The 19,269-nt window shown below is 40.8% G+C and overlaps 1 protein-coding gene across 4 annotated transcripts in view; it reads left to right on the top strand.

Annotated features, from left to right (window-relative positions):
• The first annotated feature begins 329 nt into the window (after positions 1-329).
• Positions 330-19,269, top strand: part of mark4b (MAP/microtubule affinity-regulating kinase 4b) — a 64,799-nt gene continuing 45,859 nt past the window's right edge. For 2 of the 4 annotated variants that reach the window (XM_082503255.1, XM_082503257.1), the window contains exon 1: positions 330-1,230. In XM_082503255.1, coding sequence (XP_082359381.1) covers positions 1,189-1,230 — 42 coding nt within the window. In that variant the 5' untranslated portion in view covers positions 330-1,188. Of the gene's footprint in view, positions 1,231-4,557; positions 5,650-19,269 lie in introns of those variants that run through there. The other 2 variants (XM_082503254.1, XM_082503256.1) reach the window with 1 other exon arrangement.

Below are 19,269 nucleotides of genomic sequence, written 5' to 3'. Positions count from 1 at the left end.
GTTTTGACATGTGCAGAGGAAGGTTGGAGATTTATGGGACAAAAGGATGTTGAAGATGGAGCTGCATCGCAGGAGGAAAAGAGGAAGACCTCAGAGGAGGTTCATAGATAATCCACTGTGACAACCCCTAAAGCAGGGGTGGGCAATTCCAGGCCTCGAGGGCCGGTGTCCTGCAGGTTTTAGATCTCACCTTGGGTCAACACACCTGAATCACATGATTAGTTCGTTATCGGGCCTCTGGAGAACTTCAGGACATGTTGAGGAGCTAATTTAGCCATTTAAATCAGCTGTGTTGGTTCAAAAATTCCTAAAACCTGCAGGGACACCAGACCCTCGAGGCCTGGAGTTGCCCACCCCTGCCCTAAAGGAAGCAGCCGAAAGAAGAAAAAGAAGAAGCACATAAATCTTCACCTGCAGAAGGAATTCCTGCAAAGTGCTCCTCAAAGGATATCGTACCATGATGATATAAACATGAGAAATTTCACCTTTAACCTTTGGGATCAAAAAGAAGCCTGTATGACTGCAGAACTGTACTTCTATCTTGTCCTTCTGTCTTTTTTCTTGCTTTAGACCCTAGACTCCAAATCTTGGGGGTTATCTACTGGTTTATGGATTAAGATAAGAAGTAGGTTAAAGACTGAGAAACAATTGGGTTATGAGTGATGTTGTGGTAGTTCTGATGCCCTCGGGGCGAGCATGAGTCCCCGCCTGTATTGATCCCTGCTGACGCGCTCAGAGCAGCACAAATCACTAGCTGTTATCCACACACACAAACAAGCCCATCACGCCACACAGAAACACATTCACACACCACCACCGCCACCTTTTCCGTAGCCCATTAGATATATCGACAATTCCACATTCACTTTTGTTTTTGTCTTTTTTTTTTGCTCTAATAGGTTTATGCACAGCTGACCGAGCAGTAACACTAATGCTGCCGGTATACTCTGTGACATTGCGTTGAGTACAGGCTCTCCATGGAAATACGGACTGCTGCTCTGGTTGTTCTTTCCAGCATCGATTCGCGTGCAGTTGCAGCAGCAGCTCTGCCTCTGTTCTCCGAGGGATGCCAGTGAATGTGCCTGTGTGCTGCTCACCTTTCCCTTACAGTATCAGGCCCTCAGTCTGCAGGGGCTCAGGTCACTGAAGCGCTCAGTCTCAACCAGGAAGGAGCAGTGCTGAGGAAGGATGAGGCCCTGGGTTCGCTCCAACAGGTCCAGATCAGTCCAGGTAAGGTTTGTGCTTCTAATTCAAAATGTAAACACGTGACACCTTGGGAGATAAAGATAGTCTTAACTGTCTTAAATTAGAGTAATAACTAATGTAGTTTAATGGAGTGTTCAAAAGAATGACAAATTACACTACAAGCTTTAGTCAGCGCTGCTATTAGACTATTCAGAAAACTCCTGATTAAAGTGTACAAACATCAGCAAAAAAATAAAATCAAAATAGAAAAATAATACTCTGTCCAATCCCATCCACACCCTCTACAACACAAAGGTCATAGTAAAGATTAAAGTGTTAAAGGAGAGAAAAGAGTACTCCTTTAAACGGCTTTACCAAAAACTGAACTTTACAACCTTCATGAATGCAGGCTTTGCTGCAGGACTTAGTCTGCATTAGCTTTAGAAAAAAAGGTGTTTGGGCTCTTTCTGTGAACACACTGCAGCAATAAATCTGCTTAGCAAAAACAAACAGCAGTAACCGGCTTTAAACTGCACACATCCCCCTCCTGGGCAGATGAGCTCATTAAATCCTGAATTATATTGTTTGGTGCATATATCTGTTTTCATATTTAATTTGCAAGCTTCCATAAAAGTGTCGGGTTTGAATTCTGCTGCAGATGCCTCTCTTTGCAAATCTTTCCTCATTATAACTGCGGCGGTAGAAACGATTCACAGTGGAGGTAAAGACGCTTTGATTGAATCAGCATGATACGAGATAAAACATGTGAATTTAAATTGAAAACAAAACAACACAGTGTACTGGTGATCATTGGGGTTCAGTGTAGAGAAGCATAAGATGGGCTTCTCTCTCTACGTGTGATCAGAAGTGAGCTGGGCGATGACCATGTCATGTCCTCTAAAGACTGTGTGAGCCAAGAGGTTTAGATGCTTTGGTTTATACTGGAGGCATCCTGGCGTGCTTACCTCTGGCTCTAAGCATAAAAACTCCTCAGATCTCCCATTCAAAGTTTTGTCTACTATTTGTGCATATATGACATTTTTACATCATAGGGATGACAATAAAAGGTCTGCAGTACAATTCAAAGCCTCCACTGTGGGGTAGAAAATGCCCTCAAAACCAGTAATGAATCAATATAATGCTGTAGTGCACTGCAGCTTGATTATGTAGAGGATAACATAGAAAGTGATAATATTTGATTTCCTGGGGTTTTGATTATCTGTCAATGAGCTCTTAAAGGGGGCATGTTTTCAGGTTTAGTATGAAACAGTTTTATTTGCTAATAGTTCTTGTCTGTTAATCAATAACAGCAAAGATATAACAGGAGACGTGCAGCAGCTGTTCCTTTCGATTGTTATTTTTTACTTGTTTTTAACAATGAGCAGACCTGCTGTTTAATTCATACTTTAAATTATCAACAAATGTTACTTCCTTTGTGATTTTCAGCAAAAGCAGAAACAGATTTCTGGTAATATTAGCCTGCTCTCTCTGTCTCACACACACACTCACACACACACACAAGCATGTCTGTATGAATGGAGTAATTGTGCCTTCATGCACACTGGGGGGGAAGGGTGTTGTGTTCTGATGCTGTTGGAAACGTGGTGTTTTGTTTTAGCTTTGCATGCACATGAAACACAGAGCTTAACTTATCTGGGTAAATATTTCAGCCTGCATGATCAGTGTCTTCAAATTTCAAGCAACCACAGAAATAAGGCTGGTGTATTATTCGAGCTCTCATTTACAGCCAGAAAGGGGCATAATAGGTCAGGACTAGTGTATAGGATGGTGACCTCAATTTATCAGAGGTCAGTCACCATAATGTGGTTCAATGACTTTTTAGGAGCCGTATCCTCGACATGGTCCCCAAAATTTAGGGTCCAGTTTCTGCAAAGCTCTGGCTTTTGGAAAACTACAGGCTAGAGGGATTAAACTTTGCCTTATCCCTATTTATTTTTCACAGTCCTTTCTCAAGTGTTTCCCTCTGCCTCACAGAGGCTGGCTGCAGATTTAGATATTCAAGAAAACAACAAATCCACCAGTGTCCTCTCACTTGTGCCAAACAAACACACATTTCTGTGCCTCACATTGAAAGGCTTGGAAATGCAACAAATTCACTCACTATTGATTTATAGTCATTAGTTAGTGTGTCTGTGGGCCATGCACATAAAACAGCCCTTTGTATGTTGTGTGTAATTTGTTAAAACTTACTTTAAATATACTTGTTATCTAATAAATGTTATTTTTAAAGGTACTTTTTGTAAATACTATCTATACAATTTAACCCGATCTTCCACCACCAGGGGGCGGTGTTTCACAGGTGTGCTTTTGACTTTCAGTTTTTAGCCCTGCCTTTTTTCATAATGACTTGCCTGATTGAATCGCTGCACCGTGTTCTAGTATAAATGAGCAGAAGTACCGATAATGACTCTTCCACAGTTATCAGCAGTTTTAATTATTCTTCAATGGCTGCCCTTTCTTTTTTTTTCTTTTTTTTTTCTTTTTAGAATTGATTTTAAAAATTTACTTGTTTCATTTAAAACACCGCATGTCTTGCCTGCTGCTTCCATAACAAAGAGAGGTTTTCAGCCAGAAACCTGCTTAATTTCCCACCTCACACTTATTAGTTATTATCATATCATATTGCTTTAAAGAATTTAAATAACTTTTACATTTCTTTCTGACTTCTCTTTTGTTTTGAAGGTTTAGATTATATATACTTAAAGATGTCATTTCTTAGCTCACGAGTTACTTTTAAGAGTTTCTCGTACGTTTTGCGTGGCTCTGTTTCAAACTTAAATGGTGGAACTTTTATTTATTTATTTTTCATTTTGTAAGACGCTATAAAGGATGTATCTACGCATTATGAAGTCACCCACTGGTTTATAAAGCCCAGAGCTAAGCATTTTCACCACTGCCATCTTAGTGTTTTGAAACTGGATGTGATATGTGAGTGGTGAACCTGATTGTAAAACTCCACTATCAGTGAGTCGTTAGTCGTGGGCCTATGTGAAACACAGAATGGCCAAACCTTTTAATTTTCTATGCAATATGAGATGAAAATAGCGACGGAGCCCATAAACGCACCAGGAAAGAGTTCACTGAGGTAAGGGTTGTCTCCTGCTGGTCATTACAAGGAATGCAGATAAAAGACACTTTTCAGGCCTTTTCTAATCAACCTTTATTAACACAATATATAGCTGTATGGGACATAAAGTCATAGCGGCTGTTTTCTTAAATCCTGCTGATAGCTTTTCTTCATCCTGGAAAGTTTACCATGGGTATCTTTATTTTCCGAGCTCTGATAGATTGCCGGAAGACAGATTTTTTTGCGGGGTCTTGAAGGCAGCTCGACAGATGAGAGAATAGCGCGTGTCTGTGTGCGCGTGCGTGGAAGGCAGCAGCCCTGCCTACCGTTGACGTTCCCCACTCTTTCTCTTGTCACTGTTTTTCGGGAGGCGAACTGGGGGAGAGGTCCGCTCTTCTCTCGTCTTTCTTAGAAAACAGATGGTGTGTTCGTGACCCGGCGGAGACGTATCTTCGCCCTCACACGCCGGCGACTTCTTCAATTACCGCTGCAGCACTTTTAACCAAATCAAAGAGGAGAGGAGCCAAGGGCGGACTGGACAGAGAGGAAGAACCAACCATAGGACTCACACACTGGGAGGCTGCACGTCCGCCTGCTCTCTTCAATACATTGATTTATTTAACCGGGCCCTGAACGTCTCCCGGCGTCCAGAAGTGCTGCCTCAGCCGGTTCCTGCTTCCTTTTAAACTGACTGCGTCTTCGTGGACTGTCCCCAGAATTATTCAGCAAGCTAACAGGAACACACAAAGTCCCCTGCTTTTTTTCTTCTGAATTCAGACCGTGGTGGCCAGAGGGACACTGAGTCCTCGCCTCTGTTTCCTCTTATCAGCCCCTATCGGTTGCTGTGTTTTCCACCGGCTGTGCGCGCTTTCCTCCTTTCTCAGCAGAAGACGATGCAGGTGGAGGTAAACCGGTGACCACAGGGGCTGTTTTGTTAACTATCCAGCAGCGTGTCAACAGAGATGAGAGGATAGCGTCTGGGAGGGGATTTGGGGGAAAGCGAAGCGCTAAGTGGGGGGTTCAGTGTTGGTTTTCCTTCTTCAGATGAGGCAGACACACCATAAAGACATGAAGTGGATGTAGCCAACCGGTTCAGTTTTTTTTAAAGCATCAGTTTAAGCTGGATCACTGTCTTGGTGATCTGTGCTGCCTTCACGGACTGTGACAATGAGGATTTTATGAGAAGTGAAGCCTTTCCCCCTCTATCTACATACAGCCAGGCTAGTCTGGGGTGGCATTTCTTTCTTTCTTTCTTTTTTCACCCGGTGTGAACACAACCCAGACTTTTTTTTCTCTCCTGGACGGCGAAGCTCACTCAGGGACAAAAAATGTCTTTACGCACAGCACTGCCTGGGAACGAGCGGAACCCGGACCATGTAAGTAGATAATTAAAAACCATAGGCGTCTGTCTGTGAGAGGTTGCACTTAGGTTTTTATTATGCTTTTCAAGGAGCTGATCATAATAACCCCCGTCAGCCCGCGGGCCCAGAGATTAGTCTGCCATGTGCAAAGAGCAGCTGCAATCAAGCAAGGCGACGTAGACGCGCTAATCTCCCCTAGCTCATTTGGGACAGGGTGCAGTTGGACACACATGCTGTCCAGGATGGAGATATGAAGATTAGACTTTCACCTCCACCGGTGTTTTCATTGCGCATGTTTACCCCCCCCCCCCCCAGCTCTCAGCTGATCAATAATTAATGCATCTGATGCAAGACCACCCAGCCAACCCTCACCTCCACTCCATCACCTCCACCCTGTCTGGCCCGCCCAGTTTCCACTTTAATAAAACCGCGACAGAAAGCTCAGTGGGCAGCTCAATATTGCAAAATCTGCTGTGTCAGGCTAGCCTGGTCCATCCTGCTGATAGCCTTCTGTGTCTGTGGCAGCGTGGGATTTTGGCAGACTGTGTTTGAGTTGTTCTTGATTCAATTTTTAGTGTTTGTAAATATTCTTGTAATTACTGTGAACCTCTCTAATGTCCTATGACATCAGTTGAGCAGCTGTGCAGAATATCCCCACCTCTGTCTCAAGGGCACCCAGCTCAAAGCAGCTTCTCTTTTTGGATGTGAAGGTCTAACAAAGACCACTTCCTCTTAGTGCAGCTAACAAAACACTGAATACTTCCTTTCCTGCTTTTTAAGGTTATTTAAAGTGTATGCTGTCACTGCCTCAGGCCCTGGATATCTTTTGTTTAGATAGGTGCAAATATTTCCAATACCAGTAGTGTCTCTCACTGAATTTTCCTGCATCCAGGGTTCTCAAAGTGCAGACCCGAGGCCGGTGGTGGCCCTTAGTAACAAGGAATGATAAAGCATACACAATGTTTCCCACATTTCACAGAGGGATTGTAGGTATTGGTAATAAATAATTATTGCAAACGTGTGGAAGATTTGGACTGCTGCACTACAACAATAAGAATGCAAGACCTTTAGAAGTGTAGCTAACAAACGACAGCTTTTAAACATGTAAACTTGAAGGGTTGCAGACGTGTATCAGTAGCTACTGATGAGAAACCTGCTTAGTGAAACAGCAACTGACATCCCAAGGAAGTTAACGTTAACAGCATCCATCCTCAGGACACTCAGACATAATAGACAAACTTTAGCCTAACTGACTCAGGATATATCAGAGGATCAGACTCATTCCAGTGAAAGGAGCTGAAATATATGATGCTGAAGTTGGTGGAGAATGATATACTGGAATCTAGGCAGTTTAAGACCTGAAGTTAGGCTCACAAACAGCATTCCTGTGAAGGTGTACAAATCTTCGAGCATTCAATGGGCGAATTAGACTTTACTTAGATGCAGTGCCTCTATGAATTGACAACAAGTGCATTATTAGCAGGACTGCAGCCAAAGATCATTTTGGTAGTCGGCTAATCTGCCAATTTTTCTTCGATTAGTCAACAATTATTTCAATAACTCTTATCTCCTCTTCCTGTGGGCAAACCTGTTCTAGGCTCCAGTGCCTCACCTCCCCAAGTCTACCCACCTGTGAATATCACCCTGTTCTCTCTCTCTCCCCACAGATTAGCTACTTAATGTTAGGTGGAAAAGGTTTGCTATAGTATTAATGTGTGTAAAAACTAAACAAACAAACTAGGAGACAGTGTAGCTATCTCTGTTTATTGGTTTACAATCGCATTTCACTCATTAGCTGCCAAAAAGAGATTTTTCTGCCAAAAACTGATTTCTAGTATTTGCCAAATATTAACTGCCCGTATTTAAACTGCTCTAAATAACGTTTTGGCCTATAATTTGTGAAACAAATGTCAAATGACCTATCAAGTCATCTTGAGCCACAAACAGCATTCCTATCAAAAGGTGGAAGCCCAAAAGTGACGTTTATATCCTTTATTTATCCAGTTAAAATGTCTCATTGACGTTAAAAAAAATATTTTTAAGAGTAATCTGACCAAGAGGATCGCAGAAATTGCAACAAATATAATAATAGGTTTAAAAAGATGTCTTATGTGGCCAAAAAGAACCGGATTGGTTTGAATGTAGGTACAATAACACATAAAGTCATAAGATACTTGGAAAACAGGTAATTTTTACATTTTATATATAATCACTTTGTAAATCATGTTCACCAAAGTCCTATTTACCAATATAAGTAAAGACATGACACATAAAAACATTGGAAATCAGTTTTAAGCAGATGATCATTTTTTGGCACAACAGCGGCGTTTTTAAATGCTTGTGCACTGCAGTAGTGCTGTCTCTGCTTTGCACTGTCTGTCCTGATGAACAGAATTAACTGTTTGGGATTTCCTTACCTGGATCATTGAGCATGCATCAAGATCTTCTTCTTCGTTGGTATTGAGCGCATTCTTGGCAGACGATAAGGGCGATAATGGCCACCATAGCTTCCTGCAGTATATTACAGTTACAAAAACACATTTATGTGGTATAGTATATGACGCATCGACAATAAAATTCTGCTTCCGCGTCATCGAGTATGTTGATGAATCGTTGTAGCCCTAATTTTTAGTAGCATTTTTTTTAATCCATCCAAGACAACACTGTTATTGATTCATAATTATGCAGTCCTCTTGCTCTTATTTTAAAAGAGGATGCTAAATTGAACTTGCTAGTGTCTCCAGTCTAGTCTTTCCCTGCTGGGTGGCTTGTAAGGATGTCGTTGCTCTGAGCTGTCTTTACTGTCCGATCCATTGCTCAGACAGATTTGAAGTCCATTGTCTTGGATTGCAGCTGCCGGCAGTAATCTGGAACCTGCACCATATAGAAAGATAGTACACTACACTAAGTTCACAGAGTACCATGATTGCAAGCAGCAGTCCAGGACCATGGACTTTGAGTCCATAGACTGGATAAGAAACTAACTGGAGAAGCAGCTGACTAGTGCTCCATCATTTATTGCCCCAGTTTATATATCATTTTATAGCATATTAAATTATCTAAGTACAGTCAGTGGGAAACACTGATGTAGCAATGTAGAACCAAGGGAGTGTTGCTTTTAAATGTCACTTCCTCTGTTCTTGCCATCTTAAAGTACTTTTGTGTCGAGACGTGTCTAGAAATACTTCCTTGCTAATGTTTAAAAATTAGAAGAAGATTAAAAATGATAAACCATTCTCTGAACAGAAGCATTTCAGACACTGTAAGGCAGCGGTCCCCAACCGTTTTTGGCGCCACGGACCGGTTTATGCCCGACAATATTTTCACCGACCGGCCTTTAAGGTGTCGCGGATAAATACAACAAAATAAAACTAGTACCGGTACCAAAAAAAGAAGATTTAATCATAACACACGTGAAAAAACAGAGTTAACGATAAAACGATAACAAAATAACGCTGAAAACCGATTTAAAAACCCTGAAAACCATACATTTCACATCTGAGCCTCAACTCTCGCGGCCCGGTACCAAACGACTCACGGACCGGTACCGGTCCGAGGCCCGGGGGTTGGGGACCGCTCCTGTAAGGGATCGACTGCTTGTGACAAATAAAGCTTTCATTCATTCATTCATTCATTAGGTCACTCTGGTTACGATAATTTATTGCACAACTCATTCTGGATTGTAGCAGTTAGGTGTTTATTGTTTATACCGCTTGCTGGAACGCCGAGGTTCTTTTAGAGGTGGCAGAATCTTCTTTGACTTTTATGCAAACCTGTTGTAGCTGGTTTGGACATTTACACCACATCCAAATAATAAAAATTCAAAAACATTAAAGTTAGATCGAGGCTTGTGTTACAATAAAGATTAAGACTAAAGAAGCTCAGTCTTCACATTGAGGAGAATCTGTTTTGTCCACACTGTGAGATACCAAATAAAAGCGAGAGCCACTGGTGGATTCTTTCCCCTGTTTTTTAATAACTGCAAGAGTCATAAAACGATTTCTCCTGAAGCAGAGCAGTAAACTAATAATAGAGCCTGTTAAATGCTTGATGCAGTCTACTCTTGTCAAAAATGATCCTTGTAGAAATGCATATGTAGCATTAAAGCTGGTGAGAACTCAGCATTGCAGGGAATAAACCAGAATGATTGCTGTCCTTGCTCAAACACAAGCCTTTTGTCTTAGTAACCTCACCATGGCTACAACATGGGGTCCTGCACACCCCACCCCCACCTTCCCATTATTCCTCACCCTCTCCTGTCCATTTTAACACACACACACACACACACACACACACACACACACACGCACACACACACGTTCACTCGCCGACTTTGTGCCTTCAACTTACAGACCTTATCCCATTTTGATTTATAGCGACGTCCGTCCGGAAGCAAGTTTAGCCACTTGGCAGATATCTCGACAGTGCATCCTGGCAGCTGTTTTAAGGCCTTTATCTAAATGAATGGTCAGACATCAATAACTTATATTTCAGGCTTCACTGCATCTTCGCAGTCACCCGGGTTTGCTCGATTATAGAAAAAATCCCAGTCACAATTATTTTGATCAATACTGAAATCATAATTGACAGGATTACTTACAGACTCTGGAAGAATAGAAGAGTTATGGAAATTTCAAAAGTGGATTTCTTTGTTCTTTCATTACAATTTCATTAGAAAGAAAATGTTAACTGAACCTAACGTGCTGCAGCTTGGCAGGAGTTTCCTTGGAAATAAAACGGTCGCTCTACAAGAAAACAATAAGAACATATTTGACAACAAGCCAAAATTGTAATTGAAATTAAACGTTATCAGTTTGCACAGCCCTAGAATCATCATTCAAATCTGCTGAATGATGCTCGATTATTGTGCTTGGTGCACCTTCCTAGCAAAGTAACTACATGTCGACACAAATCAAAAACAGCTGCCTACAACTAGATCCGCTTGGTGTTAATATGCAGTGCAAACACAATATGTTGATTAGCACAAACATAATCACAGTTCAACACAAGGTAATTGGCAGTAAGTGTCTCTCACAAAGCTAATGCACAAGCTAGCGTTCTTCCAATATAGACATATGCCATTTTCCCATTTTCATCGCTCTGATAGTTTAGCTCCATCACCTCTGAAGTCTTTCTCCTTCCTGTGTTGTAGTAAAACTGTTGTTCAATATTTATTACCTCCAAGTCCAACAGGATTAGCCCTATTTCACTTGTGATTGCACCAGCGCACAAGTATAAACGCAAGCAGTGATGTTGCTCAGTAGGTGTAGGGGCTGCTGGGCTTTGATGCAGAACTCTAAACCCACCCAAGAACAGTTTCCAACACTGATTAATTAGAAATGTTGTTTGTGCTTCGGATCTTCACGTTGAATGCCAGATTTCATTACAGGGTAGTTACAGATGGTGGTAGAAAGACAAATAAAAGTAAATGGAAGTTTTGAATGCAGCACACATGTGGTTGAACATGTTGGTGCATGTATTTGTGTGTTCTGCATGTAAGACAGGAAAGTCTCACATGCAAAAGGCTCCGAGACCATCACAAATGCGCAGCGCATGATATTATCATGCTGTGGCTTCGTCTTCTGAGATCATCAACACCACATTGGCTTATCATTCAGTCACATCACACATGACACGACAGTCTGCACTTTCACGCCACGCTCTGCAATTTACATGTTCTTACTCTCTGTTCTCTGCTTTGCTCTCTTCTCTTGTTCAGTCCTGTCATTTCCTTTAACCTCCCCGTGTATATTTCTGACTCTGTCGCAAAAGTCACCGAAACCAGAACTAATACCTGACATGTCCTCCATCCTTTTCACCTTTATACCCCAAAGTTAAAAAAGTCCCTGCTGCTTTTTGTACTCTTTAACTGCTGTAAGTCCTTATAATTACTCTTCTGTATTTTATTGTCTTGTGCTTTTTTTTTAATCAGAAAATTGCTAGTTGTACAATACTTCAAACCTGAACAAACCAAACCAGAATATCCATAAGGGCAGGATTATGCTTCTCTGTAGGCTGTGAACATTTTAGTAAAGAATAACTGACAGAAGGCACGTCAACAGTTTGCAGTAGGCGACATGAATAGCAAATAATTTCTAGGGTCACCTTTCAGGACGAATGAATAAATTACATTTTGCTTTTTACTTCCACTCTTATTTTGTGTGCTATGGATAATTGAATTGTTTTCAAGGACGTTGTTAATATTTTACATCTCTTTGTAACTTACTGAGCTCAGTCTTGAGCTTATTGTGACAGTTTTACATCTTTAATCTAAGGGTACAAAAATAAAACGACGTGAAGCAAAAACGCACTGATATAGCACTTTTCCCCAGTCAGGCAATCATGCATGTATTTGACCAGTACAAAGAAGCCAGAACATGCAGGAGCAAGCTGCCAGGATTCAAATCCTTCTTGCTATAGGCTTGTATTTAAATGAAATAAGGAAATGACAAAGCTTTAAATTGAAAATTAATATTTTCACTAATATTTTTGTTAAACTTATATGAGGTGTTATTAAAACGTTCCAATAAATCAACGTGATCTGTTTTGAAGTTGCATCTGTGTCAGTGTTCATCTCCCTCTGTAGTTTCCTTGTTTCCACATGCGGGTGACTTAACCCAACCTGCTAAACCTGCATCTGCAAACGGCCTGTGAGAATTTTCATAGAATCTTAAATTTTTTATTTAATCACAGGATCTTTTCTCCTCTTTAACTTTGTTTTGCTGTGTATTTGTGTTTTTAGAAGAAAAGGTTTCGTGGGATTATCTCTTGAGTTTAGAATATTTTAAAGTCTCAACAGCGAAAGTTAATTACAGGTGTAATAAACAGGTTTTAATAAACAATAAACAGGTTGCATTGCTCTTCTTAATGCTGAACTGTGGGAATGGGCACACTTTTTTGCTTGGGGCTAGTCATAAGGTTTTAATGTGTGTGAGAGAGAAGGAAGTCGTATAGAGGGTGTGGGTGAGTGCTTGTGTGCACATGCACAGCTGTGTTTTCTTACAAAAAGGCCAACATGTCTTTCAGTGCACGACTGCAGGGCACGGCGAGGCTTTTGTGTTTCCCTGGACAAGCAAAAAGATTCAAGTACTTGCTGTCCAGACATGTTACCCAAAAACTGGCACCCTCCTTTGATGCCCACGTTGGCATTCATTTCACCTAGAAACACTCCAGATACAGTCATAAACAGCCTTAGGCTTTAAATCATCTGGTCCGCCGAGGCCAGCCGAACCATGCATGATGGGTATGAAATTAAGCGGGCTGCTGTTAAATTGCTTGCCCAGTTTTATAGAAAAATGTGAAATAGTCATGAGAACTATTTGTTTGTGCTTATAGATATAAACTGTCATGTTGTTTTGTGACAGCACAACTCTGAAACTGAAATTTTTCAATAGGAGGTATATTTTGTGCACGTAGCACATATGTTGCCTAGATTCTTCAGCCAAGACGTGTCACTGAGGCTAACCGACCTTTAAAAGTCACGAAAAACTTTTTGTTTTTACCAAACCACAATCTTTTTCTAAACCTAATCAAGTTAATTCCCAACCAAAATGAGTCGTCTTTAATAGCCTGACCCTGACATAGTTGTTTTTATTGTCTGAGCCGCTTCCAACAGTAACATATTTGAAATTAATGACACTTTAAAAATAAATGAAAAACAAATGAAATGGAAAGATTTGTTATTCTTGTAGCACTTTGACTGAGGTTTCTTGTGTGAGCAGCAAAACCCCACGAAGCCTCCGCATGTGGACCTTTCTGCCCTTTAAAAGTGGAAGACATCATTAGTACACATGAAAATTCATGCCCAGAAATACAAATCTGCAGATGAAAGCTTGTGATTATAGCACAAGGTGCATTGAAACTCTGTACTGATCGCAGTGCCTTGCTGATGTTTACTTTTTTGTAACCTTGCCAACTGAATCCAACTTAAAGGCGTTTTGGATTACAGCTGCAACAGCGGACCCAAAAGGTCAGAGAAGCAGAACACTTGGAGGGAAGTTTCCAGCTCAGATCCCTGGAGACGTGATTGAGTTACCCTCTGTTTAGCCTTAACAGCTACAGCAATGTTGCCCATGAGCGGGTCACAGAGCCCCCAGTTTCCCTGGTTATATTTTACAGCGTACAGTAGTAAACAGTGAAACTGCAGAAGCATGAGTGTAAAGCAGGGCAGCATCAGGAAAAGAGCTTAAGAGCTTACTGGACCTTCCTGAAAATGGCTTGCTCAAGAGCCTCTCAGTGGCAGATTTTTAAGGAAAATTTAAGGATTTGCATTCCCTGCTCACATTACCGGCTTAGAGGCTAATGTCAATAGTATTTATCTGTTGTTTTTGAATTGCATTTTCTAAATTACTTTTCAAACACCCAGTGTGCCATTCAATGGGCCGTATGGTTCCTGTTGGTTTCATTTGAGCAATTTCTGAAGATTTTTTGGGGTTTCATTTGTGCCCATAGCTACTGTTAGAAATGTAAAATCAACAAAAGCTACCTATAGTCTGATAGAAATGTAGTTATTTAAAAAAATGCATTGAAGATCATCATTGAAAAGGTCTTAAATTAACGCTGAAATGGGGAGATAATAATTGGGATTAGCTTTATGATCATTCCAAAGAAGGGACGCTGTGTTAGATGCAGGTTAAAGAGCCTAAGCCAAAAATAATAAACACAGTGATTAAACTTTGCTGGCACCAAATCCAAAATTAACTGTCTTGGCATTTTGTCAACACAGATTGTTTTCTCTCCAGCAATTATGTAATTCTAGTTAAGTGGTTAGGCAACAAACGCTGAACAGGTGGCGTTTTCTGGAGATCAGGCTACCATGTGCAGAATGACACTTTTCACGGAGCCTATGCTAACTGCCAAACGCTCACAAAACGAGACAAGCAGATTTGCACAATTACAAAATCTGAACCAGGAGACAAGAAGAAAAGACACTCAGATATTCATAGTCAGAGCACACAGTCAGGCTGTTGTGTTCATTGTGTAGAGGGCCTCTTCGGCTGTCAGGTGTCAACTTACTGTCCTCAGTGTTTCTCCTCAGGCCTCAGCTGCTGCAGTTTAACCAAAAGCCCTTTTAGTTAACAGCCATCCAGTGTTTTTCAACCAGAAAGACCAGGTCGCTCTCCATGAGCTATAACTGCAGTTTTAGTGCTCGCTGGGAGGTCTCATCAAATTTGCAAAACTTGTGTGCCCCTTGAAAAAAATAATTTCATGCCCAATTTGGGTGTTCGAGAGGAGCCATAGAGCGAGCTGGATGTTTGGGAGTGAAGGTTCGTGTGATGTGTCATTCAGCTGCCTTCTTTGGCATCTTTTTCCCACGCCTGGTCAAATATCAGACCTAAAATATGAAACTCTGGTGGTTTCTACACAACTAACAACAGTTGGTCCTCATGTACTTAAGGCAAGGAGTCTGAGGCTATTCCCGATAGTTCTGGCCCTAAATTAGTGCTTCAGTTAAGAGAAGTGAGAAATATATCTGTCACATTTCTGGTGGTTTTTTTGGTGGAAGGCCAAAAACTCTGTGTGTGCTATGATGTCTTGTTTACAGATGAAACTCTGCTTACCAACTTTTTAAAGTTATTAAAAGCTGTATGTGATTATGATGGAATCACATGATTTGTGTGTGCATGTGATAATGTTTTAGTAACTAAAGTAAAATATTCAGCAGTCCAACATCTCTAGCTCATACCAAAAGTAGTTGGTTTTTTTTTTTTTAAAATTGTGGTCAGTATAAACGCAGAGCCTGTGATGCAAGCTTTGTCACAATACTTCCTGTTCCTCTGTGTGTTTTTGTTTGAGCTAAGCTGACTTTTTTGCATTTATCATCTGGTTATAGACAGAGAGCTAGAAGTACATTGCAAGTGTTGTCAATAACTATAGTATGACTTCCCCTTGGCAGTGTGGTTAATAGCTTCCTGCAGCAGACCATAATCTCAAAGAACACTACTACTAACATTGACATCCATTATTTCACCCGCTTAGTCAGAGGGTCTGCAAAATTGTTGTCTGTGAAGCCAAACCAGCAATTACATTTAATTTAAGAGATGTTACCAAGCAGGTCATGTTTCTCTCCGATCAGTGTGCATGGTTTCGTGTTCTAGACAAATTGCTTTGGGCATGAGGAACAAACATAATTGTGAGAGGTTGTGTAGGTCTTGTAATTTTACATTAGGTAACAAAAAGGCCAGAAACAAAGACTGAGCTGTGGGAATGATGGAAAAGGGAGTGGGTAGAAGGTACTGAACAGAAATTAAGAGGTCAACTGTCAAATGATTAAGAGGACCTGACTCAAAAGTGTATGCTTATTTGACATAGACTGGTATGAATGTGGAAGTATGCCGCAAACTGTGAGTAAGACGGGCTGCTAGTTTCACAGATTACAAGTTGTCTTGACTAATCCAGTAATGATCAGCATCATAAGTTTTATGTATGAAAGGAAGTAAATATTTCATACGATTTGCCTAGTTTTAGCAATTATCACTCCCACCAGAGATAACACTCGATCGCACTCATCTCTGACATTACTGAAAAAAAGCCTGATGAGCCGCTAGCTCAGAAAATGAATTAAAAATTAAAACATTATTACAAAAATCTTTCAAATGGAAACTATTATTATGGTTTGACTTCTATTCTGACTTTCACCCTGTGTACTGAACCTTCCATTATTACATGTCCACAGTTTTTGCTTGAGTAATACTGAATACTGCCGTATACTTAAAACTAATCTTAGTAGTCAGTGTTTCCACTTGGGTGATTCCTTTGGTGAGGGTGGGGGGCTCCCCAGCTTTTCTATTTAGTACACAAAAAAACAGATGATACAAAAGTTTCTTCTGTTGCCACCTGGTAACATCTGGTTGCTATGGAAAAATGTGCATTCTCTGACCTGTTGGTGAGTGGTTGCTGGCTGTTGCTAGGTGAAATTGGTTGCAAAGAGGTTGCTGCTTGTGATTCCTGTGATCACTAGCAGATCGCTGCGGCTGTCGTTTGCGTGGAAGATGCCGACTTGTCTGAAAACACTTTTAGATTAATTAACACATGTTGGGAAGTTTTCAATGTATTTGCAGTAGGCTGTCATGAACCATGTGCTGTTTTCATCTCACCGTTGTACCTCCCTTACTGTGCATGCTCAATCCCTCAGTCCTACCACAAACTATGAGAGAAATGAATGAGATCATACATGACTGCAAAAAGCAGCAGAGAGACTGACACTGTGAGGACATGACTGAAATGGACAGTAAATTTTTTCCCAAAGGGAATTGTGCCTTTTCTTTGCATTTATTGATGTAAATTTATACAGTGATGCAGGGTTTAGAGAGAGAGGAGCTGAGGTCTAGCCAAGGAGTGACTCAGCTCTTTAATCCGCTGCTGTTGATCCAAACAGAATAAATCTGACCCTGGCGAATGATATGCTGAGTAATGTGGCACATTTCCAGAGGCAAAAAGAAAGCGTGTGTGTACATTTGCAGTCCTGCCTTGTCCAGACAGAGGAATCCAGTTACATTTTGCATACTGTGGGGTCAGATGATGTCACACTGGAGGAAGGAGGCTGCATTTAACCCACAGTGTTGGGTAGTTGTCCTCTTAATATTTGTGCTGTCCGCTTCATGTAGGGGATGATATTTAAATGTCTTCTCTTAAAACCTCTCCGAGGTATTTCAGCCTAAGAGGGTAATGGATTTAACAAAAGGGGCATTGTGGTGCAGAAAACAGTAATTTATTCATATTCGGTTTGATTTTTTTTCAGCACAATTACTGCTTTTAGTGAAGACTTGGTCATCACAAGATGACTTTTTTTTTAAATGGGGTGTTTAATAACAGCCAGAGTAGCTGACACTTAACAGGGTAGTTAACATTGTCTTGATTTTTCAAATTAAGGTCAATTTAATGATGATTTTAAGCCTTAATAAGTGTTATAATCAGGGGTGCACATAAGTGGTCCGCAGGTGCGCATTCGCTGTCAAAATAAAAGATGCGCACCAGATAAGAAGTTGCAACGTGCGTTTGCGTACATATAAAAGGCACTGTTTTTGTCCGCTAGAGTGGGATTTTCACGGCACATTCTGCACCACATCTCTGTGCGTTCATCATTTGTTTGAAGCCAGCTCACCTCCTGCATCCACTTTTCCGAGAATACGTGCTTCTTTTGCGGTTCGGACTCCTTCTGACATTTCTTTGGAGGTGGAGGAACACCAAAGTAGTTGCTTAAAGGAGCTTGCTTCTTGACATCTTTAAGAGTTCTAACCAAATGTCTGTCCTCCTCCAGAAAAGCTTATGTACACGAACGCGCATTGCAACTTCTTATCTGGTGACAGCTAAGACAGCAAATGTGCACCTGCAGACCACTTAAGTGCACCCCTGGCTATAATGTACTTGGCCTGACCCGAGGGCCCAAAGAACCAGTTTTAAGCGTGTAAAAATAAGAAAATGCAAATCTCAGTGGAATCAAATCAGGCTGCTCTGAGTGAGACTGCTAAATGCCTTGCTGTATTATTGTATTTTGATCATAAATCAGAAGGTTAACATTGGACTTGCCATAAAAGACAGAGAGGGAGAGGAGCAACACTGGTCTGACTCAAGTCTGGGCTAATGGTATTGGTAGGAATTTTAGTGACTGTGGCAGAAGCCAACCAATGTCTATCTGCTTCTTTGCTTTAGTCATCCGTGGATAATCTGAAACACAAAAAATGCTTTAGGGATGTTCTGTTTGAATATCAGTCATTTATGTTGTTTAAGGGGCAACATGTGGAAGCAATGCTTATTAGTCACAGCGTGAAATAGTTGTGGGTTATTTAGACTCCCTTTGAAATAAAGTCAATTCTTCTTTCCGCTCTCATTTATTCCAAAAATACACACATTTTAGTCCAGTTTGACCTTCATCTATTCATCATACTCTTCTCTCACACATTTCCTGCCACTCTTTATCATCTGTTTACTAGTACAGCAGAAAGTGTTACAAAATGATTCATGAAGAAATATCAACTCCAAAAGATTATTTCCTGCGATGAACACAACACGATGGTGGTGACACAGTATAAGCGCTGAAATGTTTGAGTAAGGACTAATAATTACGCTACATAAATACTGTCAGTATTAAGTTAATTAGAACAGAACTCTTGAGCTTTACAGCATAGCTTTGAGTGTTGTGAAATAGATGAGCCATTAGGAGATTTCTTTTGTATATTGATATAGACTTAATATATGCTTTTTATAAAATGGAGCTGGGTAGTCTTATCCATGATGAGGGTGTTTAACCCTAACTGGCAACCAACACTGAATGGACATCAGCTAAACGACAACATTTGCCTCGACTTTCTTTACTTTTATTCTTCCGGGCTTTAGTTTTACTAACTTTGCCATGTTGTTTTTATATTTGCGTATAAAATGGTTGTGTTGTTCCTTCTCCACTCTTCACCGTGCCTTTGCCACCAAGACTTGAGTCTTTCACGCACAGATATCTATGCCTCGTGAGACAAAAATGTTTAGGAGAGGATGTAAATGACTGTCTCTGCAAGTCCACGGTTAACCACCCTCTATGTATGTTGCAGTTTGCATCATTTTCTAGCTGATTTTAGCTCTTTGGTTGACACTCTTATTTATCACACTCTCATATGTCAACGTGTATGGTCCCTGAGATCGTCA

The sequence above is a fragment of the Aulonocara stuartgranti genome (genome assembly GCF_965226115.1).
Source record: "Aulonocara stuartgranti genome assembly, chromosome: 14".
Lineage (NCBI taxonomy): Eukaryota > Metazoa > Chordata > Actinopteri > Cichliformes > Cichlidae > Aulonocara > Aulonocara stuartgranti.
The sequence above is the reverse complement of the archived record's forward strand: the minus strand, read 5'-3'. Positions and strand labels throughout refer to the sequence as shown.